At 48.6% G+C, this 22,476-nt stretch overlaps 2 protein-coding genes across 2 annotated transcripts in view; one reads left to right on the top strand and one right to left on the bottom strand.

The window, feature by feature from the left end:
• Positions 1-22,476, bottom strand: part of LOC144178402 (uncharacterized) — a 190,383-nt gene that overhangs the window by 65,599 nt on the left and 102,308 nt on the right. The gene's annotated exons all lie outside the window — the stretch shown is intronic.
• The window catches only part of Hh (hedgehog signaling protein), a 61,117-nt gene continuing 53,562 nt past the window's right edge, over positions 14,922-22,476 (top strand). The window contains exon 1 of the mRNA XM_077706223.1: positions 14,922-15,543. Coding sequence (XP_077562349.1) covers positions 15,244-15,543 — 300 coding nt within the window. The 5' untranslated portion in view covers positions 14,922-15,243. The remainder of the gene's footprint in view (positions 15,544-22,476) is intronic.

The raw sequence follows: 22,476 nt of genomic DNA on the forward strand, positions 1-22,476 counted from the left end.
GGCCTCCCTGGATGCTCCGTTCCTCGTGGTTCGCGTGCCCTCTCGGGAGTCGATCGCCGTCCGCCTGTTTTTCTCTGCTCCTCGCGAGAGTCCCACTCGAGAGGAGCGGTTCCCCCCGAGAAGGCCATTCGTGCCGCGCAAATAGACCCCGTGACCGTAGCCCCTGTTTGCCCAGATGAGCGCCCAACCTGTGCCAACAGGGCGACTCTCCGCCGAGATGCAGTCATGTCCGGCCGTGAACGATGGTCGTACTGCTGCGCCAACCCAATCGCTAGCAATGAAAGGGGCTGTCGGCGTGGCCTGCCTGTTTTTCATGCGACCGGGTGATATACGCCGGCTGCCTCATTAGTAGGTGATCAAGGTGTAAAAAATTGTCGGAACAGTACACACGTGCGAGTGAATGAGGTATTGAAAGCCATTTTAAAGCCAGTGTCTCTCCGGACCCGGTAAAACTCATTCGTCTTTTGATACGAATTTGTCGACAGTGAGGGTAGACGGGCAGCGTCATGCATACTGGGTGTAGCGGAGACACAAGTATGATTGCGCTATTGACGTAAACAAAGCAGAGCCATATTTTCATGCAAGGCTTCACCGGCCCTGAGCGCACTCCCAATGCGGAAATCATAGATTAGCAGTGAATAAACCACGTCTATAATTATGAAGGTCGAGCCGCTTGATATAGCAAACTCTTCTAATGTTCATCGCGCGAGGACGCGGGTTCGGTTTCCGGCCGCGGCGGCCGCTTTTCTGGTGGAGGCAAAAGGCAAAAACGCCCGTGTGTACGAGATTTCGGCGCACGTTAAAGATTGCCATGTTGTCAAAATTATTCCGGAACCCTCCCCTACCGCGTGCCTCATCGCCTGCGTTGCTTCGGCGCGTTAAACCCTACAATCAATAAAATCAACGTTCTCCGCGCAAGTTTTAATATGACAGTAGTAGCTGGATAAATAAATGTATGATGCACAATGGATTTCTGCTGCCACATTTGCGTGCATCAAATAAATTGCCTTCCGCCAGGTACGTGGCGTTGCTTTTCCCATCTGCATGCGCGGGAATCGGCGTCAAAATACATTTTTTTTAATTTTCCTAAGTAATCTTACCAGCCCGTTATAATGGGAGGTAGCGCATTAGAATCTTCTAAATACGGTACACATGTTGACTGATGCATCCTTCTGTCTAGAAAGCCATTTGCGACCGCTATTCTTATGCATTTAGGAGCAAAGGTTTTGGAAGGCCGAATTATGCGCCAAAATAATGCGCAAAAAAAAGTAGCGCCCTTCTCTACACAATCTATCAAATTCCTCATTGCTTGCAACGTGTGTATGGTCGCCACACTGCTGGAAACAGCGCCCCTCCCGAACTCGCAGAAGATTGGGAAACTTTCGAACGGTGAGGTTGAAGGTAAAGAGAGCAGAATGCTACAGGGAGGAGGAGGAAAACACTTCAGTGAAACCAAAGGGCTCAGGGCCCTTGGTTTCTGGTCAGGAGGGGGAGATGAGGGGTCACCTACGCTTTTGAAGACCAGAAGGCGGGCGCCGACCAGACATGTACCAACAGAGAGGACTCGGAACCTGTATACGGGGAAGGTGCCGTGGTCAGTCTCAACGTAAACGTCGGCCCTATATACTCCCCTCGAAGAACCCTTGGGCAAATCATACGCGATCATACATATGTGGACGCAAAAGATGATAAATAAAACTCCTGACAACTAGAGGACAGGGGATCGCCGACGTCACCACTTCCGGGCACTGATCCAAAACAACGTCCTGAAGGACTGCCTCCTGTGCCTTTTCGACTTCCGCGTGACAATGACCGCCCTTGTCACGACAGTGCTTGTCACCTCTTTCAGTTACCTTTGGTTGATAAATTCCTTGAAAGACGTGGTCGAAACTGGCGTCGAACTGGGCGCCACGCTGGCATATAACAGCGGTGCATGGCTAAACACGCGACACGCAACTTGCCGAGCACCGCAGTCACCTGCCAACTGAACATTCAGGCCAATGTCTGTGGACCTGGCTTATACTACGCTGCAAAAAAAAGCAACATGTTGCATGTGCACACGAGGTGTTTCCCTGGCTGATTTTTCAGCAGGGCAACGAGCTGCTTACGGAGTTTGAGCTGAGTTTCTACGGCATGGACTTGCAGGCACAAGGACGCTCCTAGTCCAAGGTGGATCATCCAAGCAACCGAGAAACGGGTGACCGGCTGGACACCTAATTTGCTTCGGCCAAATATAGAATGCACCCAAGACACTTCTGGGCATCTGTAAGGTTTGTCGAGCGGCGTTTCAAACAGGTCCTAATACGGTGGCCGCGGCACTGGTTCCTTCCTTCCTCTGGTTGTTCGCCAGATTGGCGTTGAGCAACAGTTAAAACGGACATTTTTTGGACCTATTGCTATAAAGGAAGCGACACTCAGCAATGACAGGGACCAGACAATGTCGGAGTGGACAGTTTCAGCGGAACAGTAATCGCAAGTGAGAATGAGGCAAAGGAAGACGGTTGAACAGCGGATCAATGAGCTGTAAATGTGAATGGTGATGTGCTGGTGTTTACATCATCACCATGGGTGCTGGTGATGATGTAAACAAGGTTGCTGAAAAGCAGAGGAACGAGGATGGAATCTATAGGACGGGAGGAGGGCAACGAAAGGTAATGTATAAGTAGCCCAAGGAAGAATCTGCCCACGCTAATCGCAGTATAGACGTGGAGGTTACGAACGTAAACCTCCAGCAAGACAGGCTCAAGCTGAACAAGTTAAACCCAGTGGCGTCAGCCAATCATCCACATGCTCTCGGCTTGTACGTCCCACGTGCACGTTCTCATTCTGTCGAGAAAGAGAGAGAGAAAGAGAGAGAGAAAGAGAGAGAGAGGAGAACCACTTTATTTTACAACTGAAATTTAGGGGGAAGAGATGCCCGAGGCCCATATGGCTTCGGCGACCGCAAGGGCCCGTGCGGTTAGAGTTTCCTGAACCGCCAGGTCCGAGCTCCAGGCCTGTCCCCAGTGGTGGGGTGAGGGGTAGTGGGGAAATGGGCCGTGTGAACACTCACAGAGCGAATGAAAGTGTGTATCACGTTGGTGGCAATGAGGGCAGTGTGGTGTTGGAAACTTGTATGGGTGCGTGTGTGTGAGCGTGGTTCTGTGGGGGAAGCTGTGAGTTTGTAGGATGCGCCACATGTTGGCAGCAGCGTGCCCTAGCGACGGGCCTCCCTGACTTATGGCAGGAACTCACTTGGTACCCAGAGTAGGTCTCAGTCGGTAGTGTTGTGGGACGAATGTTGAGGCCCAGGTACGCGTGAAGTTCAGGCTAAAAAAAAAATCAGCTGTGTGTGCGGAACAGACCGAAGAAGCATAGCAAAGAATGGCGTCATACATCCTTTTATTCTTCCTATTTCCAGACCTGAATATATCTTGCTTCATTATTCTGTACACCCACGTTGTTGCCAATCTCACTTGCCTTCGTAGTCACCATGCAGCTATTCAGTCGTGATCGACTTGTACTACCTGTATTTTCGCAGTATGCTTGAAGCTTTCTTGATAATGTTGATTGTTAAACTGCCTCTGGATTACGCCCCTGGTCGTATGATTGCAATGCGTGCAATGGATAAAATTTTGTGCCAAAGCTGCAGATCAACACAGCGTACACCCTGAATGCGGACCATTGGTGAAATACCACGCCTTGGGCTATAGGAGGCCTCATGACAGGTTTTAGAATACAATACTTGATCTCCAGAGTGATGGAAACAAGGCGCAAATTGGTAGGAAGGCTGGCGTAGCCCCTGCCGCCCACAGTCCCGATAGGGCCCATTGATTCGTTTGGTAATTAAATTTGTTTTACTGAGCAGACATCAGATGTTGCACAATGCTTTCACATATCTTCCTTAATTACCTATCAACCTTTTACAAAGTGTATGAGGAATGACGCCTTTCATCATCGTCGTCATCATCATCATCATCATCATCATCACCACCACCAGCCTATCTACGCCAACTGCAGGGCAAAGGAATCTCCCATTAATCTCCAATTATCCCGGTGCTGTGCTAACTGCGGCCAATTTATTTCCGCAAACTTCTTGATATCATCTGCCCATCTAACTTTCTGCCGCCTCCTGCCACGCTTGCCTTCTCTAATGATCCACTCTGTTACCCTTAATGACCAATGGTTGTTTTGCCTTCGTGGTACATGCCCTGCCCACACCCATTACTTCTTCTTAATTTCTACTAATATGTCCATAACACGCGTTTATTCCCTGACCCACACCGCTCTCTTGTTGTCCCTAATGTACACCTATCATCTTCCGTTCCATTGCTCACTGAGTCGTCCTCAATTTAAGTTGAACCCTCTTAGTGAGCCTCCAAGTTTCTGCCCCGTACGTGAGTACCGGTCAGATGCAGCTGTCATACACTTTCTAGAAAGTGTACGAAACCTTTAAGATGCATTAAATCAATCAGCCACCTAGCGGTATGCGGCATTTAGGCCCCATCGGGTTGCCGCTGTTCGAGCGACTATACAGCATCTGCTCGCGTGCTTCTGACCACGGCCGGTCACGGCGCGAGTTCGAAGGGCGCGCAGGGCACGCCGGCCGCACCAGGTAGCGCAAGGGTGGCGGCGGCCGTGCGCGCACGCGGCTCTCAGCGGTGGTCCGTGCGCGGCCGTCGTCGGCGGCGCACCTTGGGCGCTGCTTTATCTGCCGCAGGAGCAGCCAGGCTGCCGGTGCGCTCGTAAAAGCCGCGATCGGCATCTCGCCGGCCCGCAGCGTGGGAAAGTATGCGGCGCAGCCGGACACTCCGCTCAACGGGACCCCGCCGCCGCCGCTGCGGCCAGCTCTGCGCCGGGAGAGCGAGTCGGCGCTGCAGGCGCGGGCTGGTCGCGAGGGTGCGCGCGCACGGACGGCTCGCCGTGTGCCTTACCTGGCCCTCGTCGTCGTGCACAGTCTGCCGCAAAAGTTTCAGGGACATACAAGCGCTCCGGCAACGCATCCTTGCGCGAACAGGCGGAACGCAACCGTGGTGTTCGAGACCAACGTGTTGCGCATGCAAATTCTTTCACGCTGGCAGCCTATAAACTGTTCGCTCGGTTTCAGTGGATGCGCTTGAATGCCCGTCGGGGCGTGAGCAACGTGCCGCTTCGCCACCCCCCCACTGCCTCGGGCTAACTCGCCCGCGGTGAAAGATAACACGAACAGCGAGTGTAGCAAGCGTGTATCTCATCTTCGCGACCTGCACAAATATTCCCAGGTAAGGCGAGACCTTGTGCTCCGCCCCAGGTATTGAACGTGCCTACAATGTAACGTGCGTAGGCTTATAGCGCCAACTTACACGCCTGTTGCGTTCTTTTCGAACACGGCTGCGCTCCGTCAAAGAGGGGGAAGGGCGCTTTCTGGTCAGCATTGGCATGTGCGCTAAATTTGACCGCTCAATCGTATACGAGACGCGTGGCGAATGATCTAAGTTTGGTAACCGATTTCCTTAGAAATAAACAGGCACGTGGGTAACGTTATGAGATTCCATGCGTAGGCACGTGCAAGAAAGAAAATAACTTCCCTTACAAAAAAAAAGGAGAAATAAATCCACAGGCCTTCAGTCCCAGCAACCATGATTAGTTTTTTTCACCGCGGGTGCGTTGCCCCTCGTCGTCCGAATACCTTCAAGTGAATGATGCACAGTTCATATCATAGTTCACAGAGGTAAAAACGGTTGAAAACTTCCTCCACCTCATCCAGCTTAATCGTTCACTTAATTGCTTTAGTCATAATGATTTCTTGGTTTCCCCAAGACTTCGTGGAGAGCCTTAACCCTCAAGTTCAGCCGATTCACGCAACACCAAGTCATTCTCGGGTAACTGGAGTTCCGAAAAACGGGCATAAAACAGGATTTAATTTGAATTTCCTCTTACAAGCACCAGCATGTCTGCGTGCTAAGATAAAGGAAAGCCCCGTCGGCTACATTTCACCACCAATTTCACCCCACGCTACATTTCACCACACAAATAATTCAGAAGTCCGCTCCCCCGCATTTTGAAAACAATCGCTCATCTGTGCATGATACACCTTTTGTAGCCCTCATCTTTGTAGCAGTCTACACCAGTTTAAAGAAGTCGACACCGATCCCGGCTGTGCATCTTTCGTATTTGGCCCCGTCTCTTCTGTCGTCGCCCTGCCCTTCACTACATCTAAGCAAACGTCAAATGTCAGCGTAAAACCTTCCAGATCTGCTTCGCATTTCTGGAGCGCTTTTCGTGGGAAATCTCCATGTCTTTTCTTCACTTGCACGTGGTTTATACTGAGAAATGAGACTGGTTGTAAATGGCGTTTCCTCTGGCAACCGCATTGTTGTTCTTTATGGAGATACAATTAAATAGAAGAAACTGTTTTAACCCCATTGCTAAAATAAAGAACGGTCAAATTCATTTCGCCAGATTTCTCTTTGCCGACTAATCAAATACATGACAACGCTAGCCGAATGGCCGTCACGCGGACACGGAACTTGGGTACTTCTTATTACAAGTGCCCCAGAGTTAAATCACCCATGTATGGAACCTGTAGAAGCGAAACTTTGGAAATGTTCCTTCCCTGGCATGGGTCTAATTGGTGCATCGTGGCGCTTATTTGAACACGCGGTACGATTTTACAGAAGGGAAACGTGCGGGGATCCCCCCTCCTCACTTTGTCACACTTTCTCCCTTCGACCCCCTGTTCACCTCAGGCACCTGAAGATGACATTATTTTCACGAAAAAAAAATGCCTCCACGAAAATTCATTTGTCTGGAGAAGTGAAGACGGCTATAAGGAGATCGGTGGAAGTTTGATCTTTTGCAAGCTGGCTTTCCCACATTGTTTGTTGCACAGTGAAGCCTACTCAAAAGAAAAAAAATAGTGGCAATGGACACAAACGAGGCGGAAGGAGACCACCGACGACGACCGGGCCGCGGACGCCAAGCGCAAGCGCAATGCTTGTCAGGACCCCGAATACCTGGAGGCGGAAAACGCAAGATGTCGGCCTGGCTATATTCCTGCTGAACGCTACTTTAGCGCGACGGCGCGGTCACTGATTGAGCGGGAGTTTGTGGACAACCAGTCGCCCACAAATAGTTCCGCTGGCCACTCACCTTCAGAGAGCGGAGTGGCACTGAAATATTTTTATATTCACAGATGGCTACAACGGGGATATACGAGCTACAGCGACAGCTGTTCACATAAAGATTCTCTAGGAGGACTATATCATGCGGTACGTTGTAAAGTTGTCTCTAAAACGGGTGGTGCTGCAGCACCGTTTATGGAGGCAGGACCAAGGATCCAGCTCGGGTTGTGGGGTTAGAGGCACGGGAGGGGCGTCGGCAGTATTTTTTCTTGAGAGGGAAAACCTGTTGTACCACCTTACGAGGGGGGAGGGGGCATAAAAATATTATTAAAAAATTCCACGGCATCCGAGGGATTTTACAACGAAATCTCTTTTCTGCTCTTAAGGGTCGCAATTAGGTTTCAAAATATTTTTAACACGTATACATCACAACAAGAAATCACGCGTTACATAACGACAACATTTCATTAAGCAGAACGATCCACGACGCAGGGTCTCCAAATAATTGTCTTGCACCCATCAGATAACCTTGTAAAATCAAATTATGTTGTTATACAAAATTAAAAAAAAATGGTATTTGCTGTACCCATAATATACGCACAATGCGCCTACATCCACGCGTCACAAAGTGGTTAACTCTGCGAACGCTTTCTACCTTTCCTATTTATTTTTTTATTTTTTTCACGAGGCAGCGGAAGCATGCCGAGTCCAGACAGACAGTTGCCGGACACCGTCAAACGAAACCATGTTTTCACACACCGAATCCCGTTAAACGAGCGCACAATCGTGACAACATGTCGTCGCAGTGAACATTATGGCCATTTTCAAAGCACGTCTTATATTGGGATGTATCCCCTCGCCGAATGCCAAGAAATTCACAGTGTAGTTTATTGAAGTCCGTGTTCTTTCACGATCGACGCCAGTTTAGCTTCCCAGCAGAAGTTGTTCAAATGATATGCGATTTCTTAAGTGGCTCACCGAGCTTCGTTTTGAAATCTTGCTCGCGCCCTCAAATGCGCAAAACAAAGTAAAAAGATTTGCGTCCTGCAATTTTTTACTTATTCATTTTTTACCTGGATTTAGCCCGGACAACATCGCCCAACTCATCAAAAATAATCTCCCTCTCCCTCCCTCCCTCCATCCCTCCCCCCCACCCTCCCCCCACCTCTCTCTCTCTCTCTCTCTCTCTCTCTCTCTCTCTCTCTCTCTCTCTCTCTCTCTCTCTCTCTCTCTCTCTCTTCTCTCTGTCTCTCCCTCCCTCTCTGTCTTTCTCTCCCTCTATCTCTCTTTCTCTCTCTCCCCCTCTCTCTCCCTCTCTATCTCTCTCTCCCTCTCTATCTCTCTCTCCCTGTCTCTCCCTCTCTCTCTCTATTTTTCTCTCTCTCTCTTTCTTTCTCTCTCTCTCTCTCCCTCCCTCCCCCGGGGTCAACACGGCGAGCACCCATCTATAATGCAAGATTAAAACTAAACAAAATACAGTTTTCCATTAAGCTAACCTGTATACGCTTTACCGAGTAAAGGGTCAGGAAAAATCCCGGGCCATGTCCACTAACGTGAAACCTTGGGAGGAGCGAAGCATGCAGTGTATAAGTGTATTCTTGGCTCCTTGGCGTTTTTGCCAACAGAGATAAAACCGTTGGGGGGTGGAGGTACACGGCTTTGCTGTAAAAGTCTTTTGTCTTTGAAGCACGAAGCAAGCGCGAGGCGTCAACGGGTGTCCCGGTGTTTTTTTTTAGACGTTCTCGCGCGAGGCGTAAACGAGTTTTCCGTTGTTTTAGTACAGTGACTACTTGAGACGACGAATACGACGACGACAGGAGACGCCAACAGCTCCAGCCCCTAAGGGGCTTCGCCCAGTAGTTCATCCAGTCAGCAGGCCTATCGTATGGCCAACTTCATCAGCCATGTTAAAGACACGGTTGCGCAGGACAAAGACGTCTATCCTCAGATAATATTAGAAAAAAAATTTGCCATCCCTTCCTAAATAAAACTGAGAGAAGCGCGAAAAATTTCTAACATCCAAAGTGCGTTAAAAGTGCGTCAAAACTTTCGCTGAAAGTGCGTCCAACGATCGCTTCATGAGAGTGCGTCCAATCGATCGTCAAACTTTCAAAGACCCAAATCGCAAACGAACCCGACGATTTTTCGTGCACAAAGCAAACACATCTACACGAAGGATCTAAATATTTACCGATACGTGGTCGATGAGATAAAGAAATAAAATTGCACTCCTTCGTCCTCATCGATGCGTGACTTGTCATAAAACCATTACGTTCTCGGTATTTTCGAGTAACCGTCTCGACGCAATGGAAACCCGCTTTCACGCACGTGACGTGTGTCCAGAGATCTTATCAGGGCTCTTCGGTCAACCAAGCGGTGTATTAGTTCTTTTTTTCTTTTATTTTATTTTCTTTTTTTACAGGACGCCATCGGTCACACTAAGAAAGCTTTCGCTTTAAAACAACAAAGGAAGAAATTGCTAATGAATAAGCTTCAATCAGTCTTTTGCCTAAAAAGTATAGATATACCCAAAAGTTCTGAACACGACTTTTGGGTCCGATGAAGATAAACCTGTGAGGAATGATTTGAGGGCGACGCGATGTGTAGACGGCCCTGCGAAGGTAGAGGATGCTTATGTGCCGCAATGATCGCAGAAAGGTCTTCGGATTCGGGATCGTCAACTAGCTCGGAAAATTTACTTTTCATCAAACAAGAGGCTACATTAAAATCAGCATCTGGTTTTCCTTTAAAGAAGCTTCCGAAGTCCAGGTTTGTCAAAAAGCTGAAACGGACGAGCTTGACGCTTGTCTACAACAGCTCTGACAACAAGTCTCGAGCTTGTTTAGACTACAACATATACGCGATGCTCACATACGTGAGCTCACTTTTGGTGCATTGAGGCTGCGAGATGCCTTAACCGGTCTTTTGTAGCGTGAGCTACGCTGGCCGAGGTTGAGCGGTCTTTTGTAGCGTGAGCTACGCTGGCCGAGGTTGAGCAGTTTCGCGTGGCTCCTGGAGAGCTTTGCTGAGCATGCGCGAGGGGCAGTGACGTCTCACGGCGCACAGGTGGCGCGCCGTAGCCGACGCCGCCGCGACTGGATTGGATTGGATTTGGATTTGGATTGGATTGGACTGGATTCAAATTGAATTGGATTGGATTGGAAATCGTTTTAGCAGCAGTAAGCATGATAATCAGCTAATCTTAGACAACCAGGAAACCTAAGAATAATCATCTGGACCTTAGCTCACGCTATACGTATATCCTGGCATAGCCGAGCTGAGCCACTGCTAATTTTTTTCTCTTCTCAATTCTGCCTACCCTACGAGCTGCATTGTGACCACGATGGCTTAGGTAAGAAGGATTCAGTTTTCGACGCACGTCAGCTGAGCGGCTGAAAACTAACGCTGCCTATTTCACCTGTAGCTGCCACCTGGCTGCAGAATACGAAATTCGGCCGCCTTCGCAACGGAGATGTGATTGCCGAGGAACAGTGGAGCTGGTGGACTTGCCCTAGCTTTAACTTGGCTTTTCTTCGGTCATCCCCCTTTCTTAAGAGACACATGGGTAAAAAGCGAAGCTTTCTATATGCAAACTGGGTTAGCCGAAGCCAAGTTCGACTGAGCCAAAGTCCCGAGTCAACGCCAGCGCTGCGAACCCGAAGTAAATGCCGTGCGCCCCGAATGCGACGATAGCTAAAGCATCTGGGATTGGGGAAGCCTTGTATAAAGGCATATCTCTGTGTTCTAGAAGCTGCACGACCATGGGCTGATCATAAACCGCAAACTATACACCTATTCCCCTTATAGATCCTCCGTATATACGGCAAGGTTGCCCGTTATCGCCCCTTTTATTCGGTTTGTACCTTCCTCCAAAGCAGTGCCATTCATGGTTTCTCCCTGGCAAACTATGAAATCAAAGCTTTGGCCAATGCAGGTGACCTTGCCATTTTTTGTACAGACAAGAACGGTGATTTGGAGGAAATGACGCTGATACAGCGGTTTTGCGATGTAAGTGGAGCTGAGGTGAACCTTGAAAAATCAACAGCCCTGGGCTCGTGGCAGTGGCGGCCCCAGGGAGGAGGGGGGACTAAGGGGGCGATCGCTCCCCCCAAAGAGGTCCACAGCTTCTTATTTATTGTTTTTTTAAGCATCCCACTTGTGCGAGGTTGCATCCCACTTGTGCGAGGTCACAAACGTGTTACGACTGTCAGAAATTCGGGCTCGAGATTCGGGCTCGAGCCAGCCGTTGCACCGCCTAAGGGGAGCCAAAAAAAATTACACTATCTTCCCGTGGGGAACCATGAGGAGGATGCGAAGCATCATAGGGGTTCCGTGTAGGTTTCATTGTGTTGCCGTTATGTTGTTTCATTTATCGGAGCAAGAATGGGAACGTAGTGTGAACCCCCATGTAGAGACAGAGAAATGTAGAGACAGCGAAGAGACCGACACCGGCGTTACCTGATCAAACACCTCCTGGTTCTCGTCTTTCTTTATGGCGTGCTCACGCTCCTACCCCGCTCTTCGTCCTCTTCTCTGGTTGAGCTGCAAGGCGCGTGGCGCTTCCCGCCACAGCTTTCCCACGGGAAATTCAACATTTTCGTATAAAGTTTTCAGTTCGTCGTTTCCGTTGACGTTCAGCTTCGCGTGCCTTCGTTGCATCAGTAGCTTCTTGGCATAGTTTGAATGAGTCAAGGACATAAGGCGCGTTCGTAGTACTTGCTCCTGTCTCGGTTTTGTAGCGCAGTGGGAAGAGCGCCACGTACCTCCCGTTCGGCCAGACAGTCGTGGAATCGAAACCGGGCGGCGCTAACTATTTCTTTTTTATATAGCGTAGTGAGAGAGGTGCGGACGCCGGACGACGAAGGGTCGACTAAGATTTGCTTTGCATCTAAAACCACTGTGTCGCTAAGGGACCTATGGAAATGTCGCATGAGTGACCGCAATGCGGAGGAACCTTGGGAAGCTAAGTCAATTTTCCGCGAACAATGTGCGCCTGTGTATAAAGTGTCTATGCGGCCCAATCGCAGCCGCTGGACTGGTTGCGTTTTCTTGAGGAGTGCGTGTGTCTTCCTGACTTTTAAAATGTGTGTCGGTGGACGTACTGTCATTGCAGTTAGGGTGTGATTTTAAACCTTTTCTGGCTAGTCTTCCGTGCAATAAATAAAAAAAAGTAGCTCAACCAGATAGACACCGGTTTCATAACGCGAGGGACGTAGGTTCGATTCCGACCACGGAAAATGTTTTTCCCTAGTTTTCTTCTTTTGTATTGTTTTTTTTTGTTTTGTTTTTTTGCGGCGGCGGTCTTTTAGTTGTTTTCTGTTGTGCTTAATTTGGGGGTTATAAGGTTTACACTTTTCTCGTTCTTGATTACTGTTTTCCAACCATTTTTCTCACGTCTGTAGCAACATTGGTAGAAAAAAAACTGCACTATGGGCGCCTGAATTCGTTGTTAGGTTTAATTATTTTTTTCCGCTTCAAAGTTAACCCACCTTGCTCTAATACCTGTGTAAATTCCTATATGGCCTCTTTTCCTAGTAGGTTTGCGCACTGCGTGCCAACACAATTTTGTCTTTCCATTTGGCTGCACATGTCATTGTTCGCCGCCTCTGTTGGCCCCGTACCCCTCGGGCCTCTGGGGTGGCCGGCTTCACGGCTTAAAGGTCCGGGTTTGATTCTTGGGACCTCCCTAACCCCATTTTTTTCTTGCCTCCTCGGTGCCCTTTCCCTCACACTTCTTGCCCTAGCATTTTCTCCCTCTCCACTTTGCCGATGATAGTTTTCTGTTAATGATCCGCACGGATTGAAGAAAGCCAAAAGATCTGAAGATTGAAGAAAGCCAAAAGAACGGGATCCGCAGGTACGACTTCGGACGACGCAGCGAGCTCGCCACTCCACTTACGGAGGAAAAGTGGCAGCGAGAGGCGGCAAGTGGGGCCAGAAGAGTTCAGCGAATGCTTTCTAGCACACACCCTTAGGCGCTCGCCGAAGTGGCAAAACGAAGACCGTGCACCTGAGCACCCTGCAATTGACAGATACATTTACTTTGTTGACGATGAGATGTATACGTCTAGCCTAAGAGCTAAGAGGTACTACATCTCTTCAGAACCTATGTCTCGAAATTACCCCACCACCCTGTAGCGCGTATACGCAGGATTTCATTTCAAGTGGGGGCCCTGTGACAACACACTCACACACTGAAAAGAAAAAAAAAGATGGTAAAGAATGCCATGATAGGGAAATTAGTGAAAGTGTAAAAACACAAAATATCTTTAAAATAGGAAACAAACACGTCCGCATGTCCGCGGCATTTTCGAAACATTTTTTCCGAATGTTTTCATCAGTTTTGGTTGCCTTAAGAAGCCCTGCCAAATGGGTGATCGTTTCTCATATGCACCGTAAGAGCATAAAAACTTGTAGGGATCCCCGTAAGAAACGCTCGAGAAGTGCGAAGACGATGCAGGCGGTTGTTATACGCTGACTGCCGAAGTTCGCTCAAGGCATAGGCTGCTGCAATGGGTAGCGGAGAGAGAGAGAGAGAGAGAGAGAGAGAGAGAGAGAGAGAGAGAGAGAGAGAGAGAGAGAGAGAGAGAGAGAGAGAGAGAGAGAGAGAGAGAGAGAGAGAGAGAGAGGAGAGGGGGGGGGGAGGGAGGGAGGGAGGGAGGGAGGGAGGGAGGGAGGGAGGGAGGGAGGGGGGGGAGTATAAACATTTTTAATTGCGAGCTCATCGGTGCATGATGGTGCGAGCACCGACCCCGTGGGTGGCGTCATTATAGTCCGGCATGCCCCGGTACTTGCTGGCTACTCGTGGCCTTTCTATAAGCATGCGCTGGGTTAAGACGTCCGAGCTTGGCAACCGGTCGACCGAATGCTCGGAACAGTTAACTTGCAAACACCAAAAACGCGGGCACGAGGACCAGATATCCGGCACCTTAAGTGGTTTCGGCTGCTTGAAAGTGGTGTGGACCGTCGTCGAAGTGAAACGCAACCTCAGGCGAGACGGGAACCGAACGTGTGTTGGCTGCAAAATAATGATCGTCGTGAAATCGCGGTTTACGCCCGCTTCTAAGCCATTCAAGGTAAAGAAATGTGGTTGGTAATCCTTTTGCTTCAGCGGACAGACATGCTTAAATTATTTCATAAAATTCGCATTGGAACTTGTTATATATAGCGAAGGACTTTCACTAATTTCGCATGCACTATTTACCGGAGCTTTTGGAACCTTCGCTGGTTGACAAAGTCACCACGGTGGCAAGGCGTGGTTCAGTTAGTTTGGAAATACGTGCATCAGAACGCCAGTTGAAAGTGGTTTCACAAAACTCTCCTCAAGAAAACTGCAAGGGAAGGCAGTTCTTCGAAATCAGCTGCAGTTATGTAACATTGCAGATACCAATAATTCTCCCCGTGTCTGGCGCCGAGTTCACAGCTCTCGACGACACACCTCGCCCTTTAGATGGACCATTTGCTGCGCGACTCCGAACTTTCCCGCAGGCATCTAGCTGCGCTTGAGAGAGCACCCTACCCGTACTGTGAAGTCTTCCACGATAGTCGCTGGGACAGCAGCGCCGAGGCCCCATTAAACGAAACCAAGAACTTGTCCACCGACGTCTGATCGCCAGCAAAGGTCGCCGGGCTAAGGAAGAGGGAGAGGGGGCAGCAAATGACGCCACCGATGGGCGCAGCGAGTACGTGATAGCCCATGGGGTGGCGACACGCAGAAGCGCCCGCCGCCACCTCTCGTCCTGATGGAAGGAGACAAGGGCGCTCTTTTTACGGCTCATATCAGTGGAAAGAAGGAGGCGGCTGCGAGACGAAGCGAACGGTCACTGCCTGTGATTCAGTCGTGCCGACCAAGAAGCCCCGCACGTACGCGGAGGAGGCACGTCTCGGCCGCGATGCCTCAGGTCTTCGGCCCAGGTCGAGGAGCGCAGCGCTTGCGGCGCGAAGAGGCACGCGGCGGGTGTTCGGCGGTGGGGAGAGGAGGGGGCGGCGCCCGGCGTGCCGTACCGGAAGCGAGCGCCCACGTCACGTGACGCGCAGGGCGGGGCTTGGGCGGGCCAATGGCGTCCCTCGCGGCGCGCCCGCGTTAGCCGCCACAGCCGCGGCTCGTATCGGCGGCGATGCAGCAGCAGCGCGAGGACCGGGGGGTCTCGGCGACCTGACCATGCGCCTGCGGGACCCGGGTCCGGCGATCTGGGTCTGCCTGTGCCTCTTGCTCGGGACGGCCTCGGGCTGCTCGCCGGGGCCCGGGGGCGGCCGGCGGCGCAGCCCGCGCAAGCTCACGCCCCTGGTGTTCAAACAGCACGTGCCCAACGTGCCCGAGAACATGCTGGCAGCGAGCGGGCTGCCCGAGGGGCGCCTCGACCGCGGACACAAGAGGTTCCGAGACCTCGTGCCAAACTACAATGCGGATATCATCTTCAAGGACGAAGAAGGCACCGGCGCCGACAGGCTCATGACGCAGGTGAGCGGCAGCTCCTTTTCCTTCCTCCCAAGACGTTAGAACCATTACGCGGGTTCAAGCAAGGCCGAATTTTCCCGTGTGTTTGTGCCCGCTGAGTGGTGACCAGCGGATACGGTGCCCGACCGTCGGTGCCGCTGAACCTCGATCGTCGCTTCTCCCGAAGGCATGATCAGTGACGGAAGATTTCCGTTAATCACGGGAGAGTTCGCTCGGACCTGGCGACGGATGGCGGCCCACCTTGGGCGAAAGGGCCCTTGATCGGGTCACTTGCGGCCATTCCGGCCTGCACGCCTATCACTCGGCAGTGACACGTTTACATGTATGATCGCTCTTACGCTGTATAGCGGCTACTACGACCGAGCATGACACTGCAGGGGGCACTGTTTCCGGCGCTAAAACTAGTTTTGAGAGACAACGAAACTAACAGCGCACTTTGGGAACATCCATCATTTGCTTTCTCGTTTTCACGTGTTCCGCAACTCCGCAAACTCATACATCCTCTAGCAGGTATACATGTGCACACAATCACTTTACCTTCTTAAAATTTTGTTTTCGGGCTTGGAAAAAATCAGGATTTCCTCGAGAGACACCGATAAAGTTGTTATACACCAACTGTCGTTGTGCAATAAAAGATTGTCCTCGGGCATTTGGCGTGGGTGTGCCTGATACTTCGTCTCTTGCTTCCGAGCCAATTTCGCGCCTGTAGTGCAGCTTCGGGGCATAGCGCATACCGATGGGGCTCGTGATAAGGCGTTTAAAATTATCGGCACCCGCGTCCTTGTGCGGATCTCACCTCGCGGACCTTTGCCATAACAATCTCGCACTTGCGAGCACTGTAGGCGTTCGCGCAGATTAATGCGCCGCCTGTATTGGTGCCAAGGTTGGCTTTCTTAAAACCGTGCATGGTGCGCGCGCCCTGCCTTTGTTTCTGTTCTTAATTTCGATTTTGAAATCACAAATGCAGATACTGGGCGGGTGGATAAAGTGTGTGCGCTATAAGTTACGTTGTGTGCATTGCAGCACGACGGACAGCATGTCGAGCCACTCGCGCGTATAGCAGTTGACAAAAACTAAAGAACTGGCAGAGGTGAAGTGAGAACCCTGCCAACCATGCTGGCACAAGTTTAGGAACTTTAAACTTATAGTGAGAAGTTCACTCGCATTTTTCAAAATTGTGTACCGGAAACAGTATATGTGTGAACTGATGGAAGAGGTTCGTCACCATCATTAATTGTACCGATAAAGGTCCCCAACAGGTTACTGTGCAGCAGATGAATACCAGCGAAGTAGTACAATTTATCAACACGAGTGGGGCTTAAAGTGGGAGTGTTAGCGAAAATTGACGAATGACAACTGCATGCGCAACCAGAGGAGTTATTAATGGTGAAGTTTATGAGGGTGATGCAAATGCAAATTAGGTGAAGAAACCAGCAGGTTAGCTTGACCAGGTTGCCGTATACAATTTGAGAAATATTCGCAAAGAGTGCACCTGGCGCTTTCGCCTCGTTCAAGGTTTAGGACCACGAACTATATCAGGTTCTACACACTTCGAAATCAATAATAACGTGCGCTGCATTTTTAGGAAGAGAGACGGGGACAGGTAAAAGACAAAACCAAACGATGGTGCGCGATGGTGGTGGTTTTGTCTTTTCACTGTGCCCGTTCCGCATCCAAATATGCATCGCACGTTAATATTGAATTCAAGAAAATACCAACTATAGCCCCTAAGCAAGCCTTTGTTAATGTCTATACACTTGTGCTACTCAAAACAATAATTGTAAGGATAAATGCGTTCAACTGCACTGTGCAATTTCTGATAGACGTTCACGTGGGTGCTCCTAGCAAAATAGAAGAGTGAGTCCAGGTAGCAGCACGTGTTACATGAAAGGACGGAGACAGGTGCTTGGCACTATTGCGAAGTGCGATCGCGAAACTATAGCTGTGGCGGAGAAAGGAAGGTGAACACCACTCACGCGGAACGTCATAACATTTATCACGAAGGAGGAAACTAATGTGTCCCCTTCCAAAGAGAAAAGGACCCCCCTGTCAGATTTCACTTATTCAGCACGCTGCCTTACCAACAAGAAAATAAGGGCAGGCAGACATTTAAGCGTTACCGAAGCCGAACACAACTGCGACAGAATTTCTATGTGGTAATATTGACGAGTTGACCATGGTTCTTCTGACGGAAGAATACCAATATATCTTAAACCTGACAGGAAATAAAGTTTTTTTTTTCTCTCTTTCTCTATTCTTTTACGTTGACTGGATATCATCAGGCTTAACCGAAACCAATAGTAAATCCGAATGCAAACGTTAAATTTTGTTTTGAATTATTCTAATTTTTTTCTCCTCTTTTTTATTAGAAGAATTTAATATATGTCTGTATGCTCACAGCGGCACATTATTGACGCACACAAATTGCAGATTAGAGGCTGAACGAACGCCAAAGGTTAATTTATACCTACTGGAGCTTACAGAAATATATTCATTTTAAATTTGCTTTCTTGACAGAATGAATAGGAATATAACAGTCAACTACCATTGCTTTTTATGCATGCACGTATATAGAGGTCTGTCACGTTTCAATTTTCCGAGAATACAAACTATTACCATGTAGTAAGCGCACGTTAGAGGTGTGTGGTTCAGCTTTCTCCATTCTTGTTTCTATTTTAACTCGGTGCACTTTTTCTGTTTTTATTTTAAACGCACAGTTTCGGTTTTTAATGGTTACATATACACAGCTAAACATGTCTTGGATTTTTCTTTAAGCAAAAACGTATTTGGTTCTAGTTGTGCATAAGCTTGTGCAAAATTTTTACATAAGTAAAAATGGCAGGCGTGAAGTGCTCAGATATCAAACTGGAACATAAATGAGGAAACGATTTGATTGCTTGATTGATTGTAGGTTTTAACGCGCCAACGCAACGCAGGCGATGAGGCACGCCGCAGTGGAGGGCTCCGGATTAGTTTTGACCACCTGGAGATCTTTAACGTGTGCCGAAATCTCGTACACAAGGGCGTTTTTGCTTTTCGCCTCTATCAGAAAAATGAAGAAACGCACACACAAATAAGTACAAGCTATATATAGTGCGATAGTGATTGAGTCCACGCACCAGCCGCACATTTTGCTTCGAATCAAGTGATGCTTATTTGATCTGATTATCATACACACACATGCACTTGCCAATATTTTCTATGTTAATGGTTGATATGCTTCCTCTCTTTCCTGTTCATCGCTCTAAGTTTAGATAATGCAGTGTGAGCATTTGCAATTGAAACAGGCAAGCTAAATGGGCCAAGTGCCACGGTACGTAATGTTCACCAATGAAGCAAATGTGACCGCCAAAAAGACAACCGGTGCCACGTTTCCGAGCACAACGTCTGTGGCTAAGGTAACCCATGCATGGTATATACCTGAACTCTTCTCCTATCCCCGTACGGTCGGCTGTTCTCACCTCCTTCAGGTTAAACCCAAGGCGGCAAAGCACATTCGGCACACTTTTATCATTTCTCGTTGCTTTAATCCGAAGATTCTGAACAATGAATATAAACACCCCTCCCAGACCGCTTTACTCTAACCCGCACAGGCTTAATTATTCAAAGTGGTAAGCCTAAGTATTTCAATGACGCAGTGTTCAGGCCTATAGTAGACTTAATACGATGTCAACCGCGCTTCGAAGACTACGCAGACGCGTAGGCGGAATGAATCAAGCACAGTAAACCGTTGTTGCAACGAAACAGCTTTAATCGAAATCTAGGTTTATTCGAAGTGTTTCGTGGTCCTCACTGCACCGTATTTGTCCACCGGTTGTCGGTTCGTCTCGCTACAAAGAAAGCCCAAGTCAATTTCTTTTTCTTTATTTGATCCATGATAATACGTTATAAGCGAGTATGATATATCCCACTCGCTTTCAACGTAGTACCGCTGATAACGTAGCTAATTTCCTGCCCAGAGGATTTCGTTATAGTGGGCGTCTACTCCCAATAGTTTTGTTTAATTTCTGTGCGAGCAGTCCTGCTATACCAGAGAAGATTGGGTTTGCATTGTAGGTCATGTCAGCTAGAACTGCAGCTAGCGGTGACATTATATTCATTCTTCAATCCGATTCGTTTCCTTTCACGTCAAAACCAGAAATAAAATAACACGAAACACCTATATACGGCTGCCGCCTGCCAAAACCAAAAATAGGGGTTGAGACATTACTTACTGTAAATCACTGGACCTATAATGGTAGAGTATATATGCAGCAATGCGCTGTGCTAATTTCCTTCGACAAGAGGGGAGTTAGGGGAGCTGCGGTATGTCTGGCGTCTCGTAGAGTCAAAATGAAAACAGCTCAGAGCGCCCACATCCCTTGCACCTATGCACATCATATTTGAAACTTAAACAACCCTTCCAAACATGCTGCTCCATGATAAGGCTTTGCTAGGCCCGTTGGGCGACAAATGTCGTCAAGAACATGGAATAGAGTATAACGCCTGAGCTTCACCGAAGGAAAACGTGACCATGGACGGAAGTCCAATATTTTTTTTATGGAATTGTTTTGTGCGTGCAACTTGTGAACGTTGCAGGAACAAATCACTCGATAGCCACATAATAGGAAAACACTAAAAAAGGATCAAAGCATCGAAAGACCGGGCTGGTCTATCTCACTTGCTATGCATGGAAGACTGAAAGAACGAATCCCGAGCTTACGTAAGCAATCTTTTTTGTTTCTTTCGTATATAATTTCGCATGCAGTGCGCTACGTGGCCCATTTTTTCTTTCTCGCCCTCATTTCTGCTGTTGTTCATGAAATAAGAAATGCCGGCTCACCCAAAATATTATACACCCTCTGTTTACCGCGACAGCGTATACCTCACCTGAAATTTCAAAGCGAAAGCTTTCTTAGTTGAACCGATGGCGTCCTGGCAGTTGATGGTTGATGGCGATGGCGACTCTGATGAGGTCGACACACGGCACGTACGGGAGACCGGGCTTCTAGTGTGTCAAAACAATTGCTTGAAAATTGCGATAAAGGAATGGTTCTAGATAAGGCATCACCCGCATCGATCATAAAAAAGGAGTCACAATAGTATACCTTTATCTCATAAACCACATACATTTAGATCACGCGTTTATTTAGTGCGCGAAAAATCGTCGCATGAGAGTTCGTTCTTCGTTTGCGATTTGGGTCTTTGTGGGTTTGACGGTTCATTGGACGCACTTTTAGCTTTTGCGCTTCTCTATCCTTTCTTTAGGAAGGAATGGTAAATTTTTTCGTTCAACGGGACGTGATTATCGCCTCGCATATTCCCTCTCGATAATATATTACATAGCGTTCCGCACAGCGGGCGACAGGCGAGGCGACCTGTATATCGCCCCATTATTCCTCTCTTGAGAAAGACGGAGCGGGTTGAACCCAAACTATGTGCAAGCATGCATCGCAAAGTATGTGCTGTGTGGTTTGTAGAAGTGCTGGAGTGCAAGAAGGGGCCCTCTCCTGTTGCAACACTTTCCTCTACCTAAGTAAAACCTTGAGCTCCTTGTCCTCAACAAGCGCAGGCAAACTGAGGAACCCGCGCATTTGCCGCCATAATTGAACAAGAAGCCCTAAAGCTGAACCACTAGTATTTGATAAAAAAAAAGTCTCCCTAAACGATATGCGAATTAGAAGATACTAGGCAAAAGGGGCTAGCACGAGTAAAAAAAATTGCTGCGTATTATGCTCGCTTAGCAGGAAATGTCGTTGAAAGACGATAGTCGTCTTTCGCACCTGCCCCGTAAATGCCTCTCTTCTCTTTTGTGCCCACCTCTCACGCACTTCCGCTCCCGGATCGCTCCTGCCACGATAAACACGATAGAAGGTTTACTCAAGTCAATTTTCCCGCGTTCCACTGCTCGCGCGCCATCTAGCGGAACCTTTCGCTACGTTTGGACTTCTTGGAATGCCACCACGAGGTCAAGGGTTGGGCTAGAGCACTTTGTGTGTTTTTGGGTCTAAATATTGTTTTATGCGCGCATTTTTTATTTGCTATCGCGAATATCAAGCACATATTTACTTCAAATTAAAGGAATACGGCCAGTACTATAGTTGTGCATTAACGTTTGGCCTCACATATGCCTAATGTTTTCTTTTTTCTCAACAATAGAGGCTTTTTTTTTACCTGAACTGGCTCCATTTGTTTTTTACTAATTGATATCCGTAGCACTTTGCACTGGTCCGCACGACACTGCACTAATCTGCACCAGTTCAGGTAAAAAAAATGCCCCTAATGTTGACTAGTATGAGGTATGTTTCCGGATTTAGTGATTCGGAAATGTTTTAGCTATATAAACTTCTTGTTCAAGAATTTTTAAAATTTTGGTCGGATGGCTGAATAGAGGAACAGACAGACGTAGAGACAAACAGACCGAAATTTCGTGTTTGAGTAGCCCAGGGGAGACTAAAGTCTATAAAGAAAGTGGCAGTTGACTTTTAGGGGCGAAGCACCTCGTCTCCTGTCGTCTCATGTAGTCACGGTACAAAAAAACCGGGACACTCGATTTTCGACGCCTCGCGCTAGAACGTTTCATCTCCATGGACAAAAACGCGTACTAAAAGAACACACCGGGACACTCGTTTCCAACGCATCGCGCTACTTCTTAGCATGCTGCAGCGTGTGACACGAAGAAAACTCACGGCCAGTCTGTCTCTCATTCAATTGCTTAAATCCAGTTCAAAGCAAGAGAGGGCGCCACCGCCTCAGCAAGCGTGCGATTGCTCCTCCCACCAGCGCTTCTCCGGTGCCCAATCAGCGCGCGCCAAGTGGCAAAAAAGAGATTTACAATCTTCGAATAGACTTATCCACTGCATGATTAGCTCCTCCCCCGGTTCCAGGCCCGGAATTTTTTTTCATGAAACTTGAAAGTGAGCTTTCCAGCTTAGCACATCTGCAAGCAAGGAAGTG

Source organism: Haemaphysalis longicornis, unplaced genomic scaffold (assembly GCF_048455015.1).
Source record: "Haemaphysalis longicornis isolate Haplotype H1 unplaced genomic scaffold, Haemaphysalis longicornis Haplotype H1 scaffold_4, whole genome shotgun sequence".
NCBI lineage: Eukaryota > Metazoa > Arthropoda > Arachnida > Ixodida > Ixodidae > Haemaphysalis > Haemaphysalis longicornis.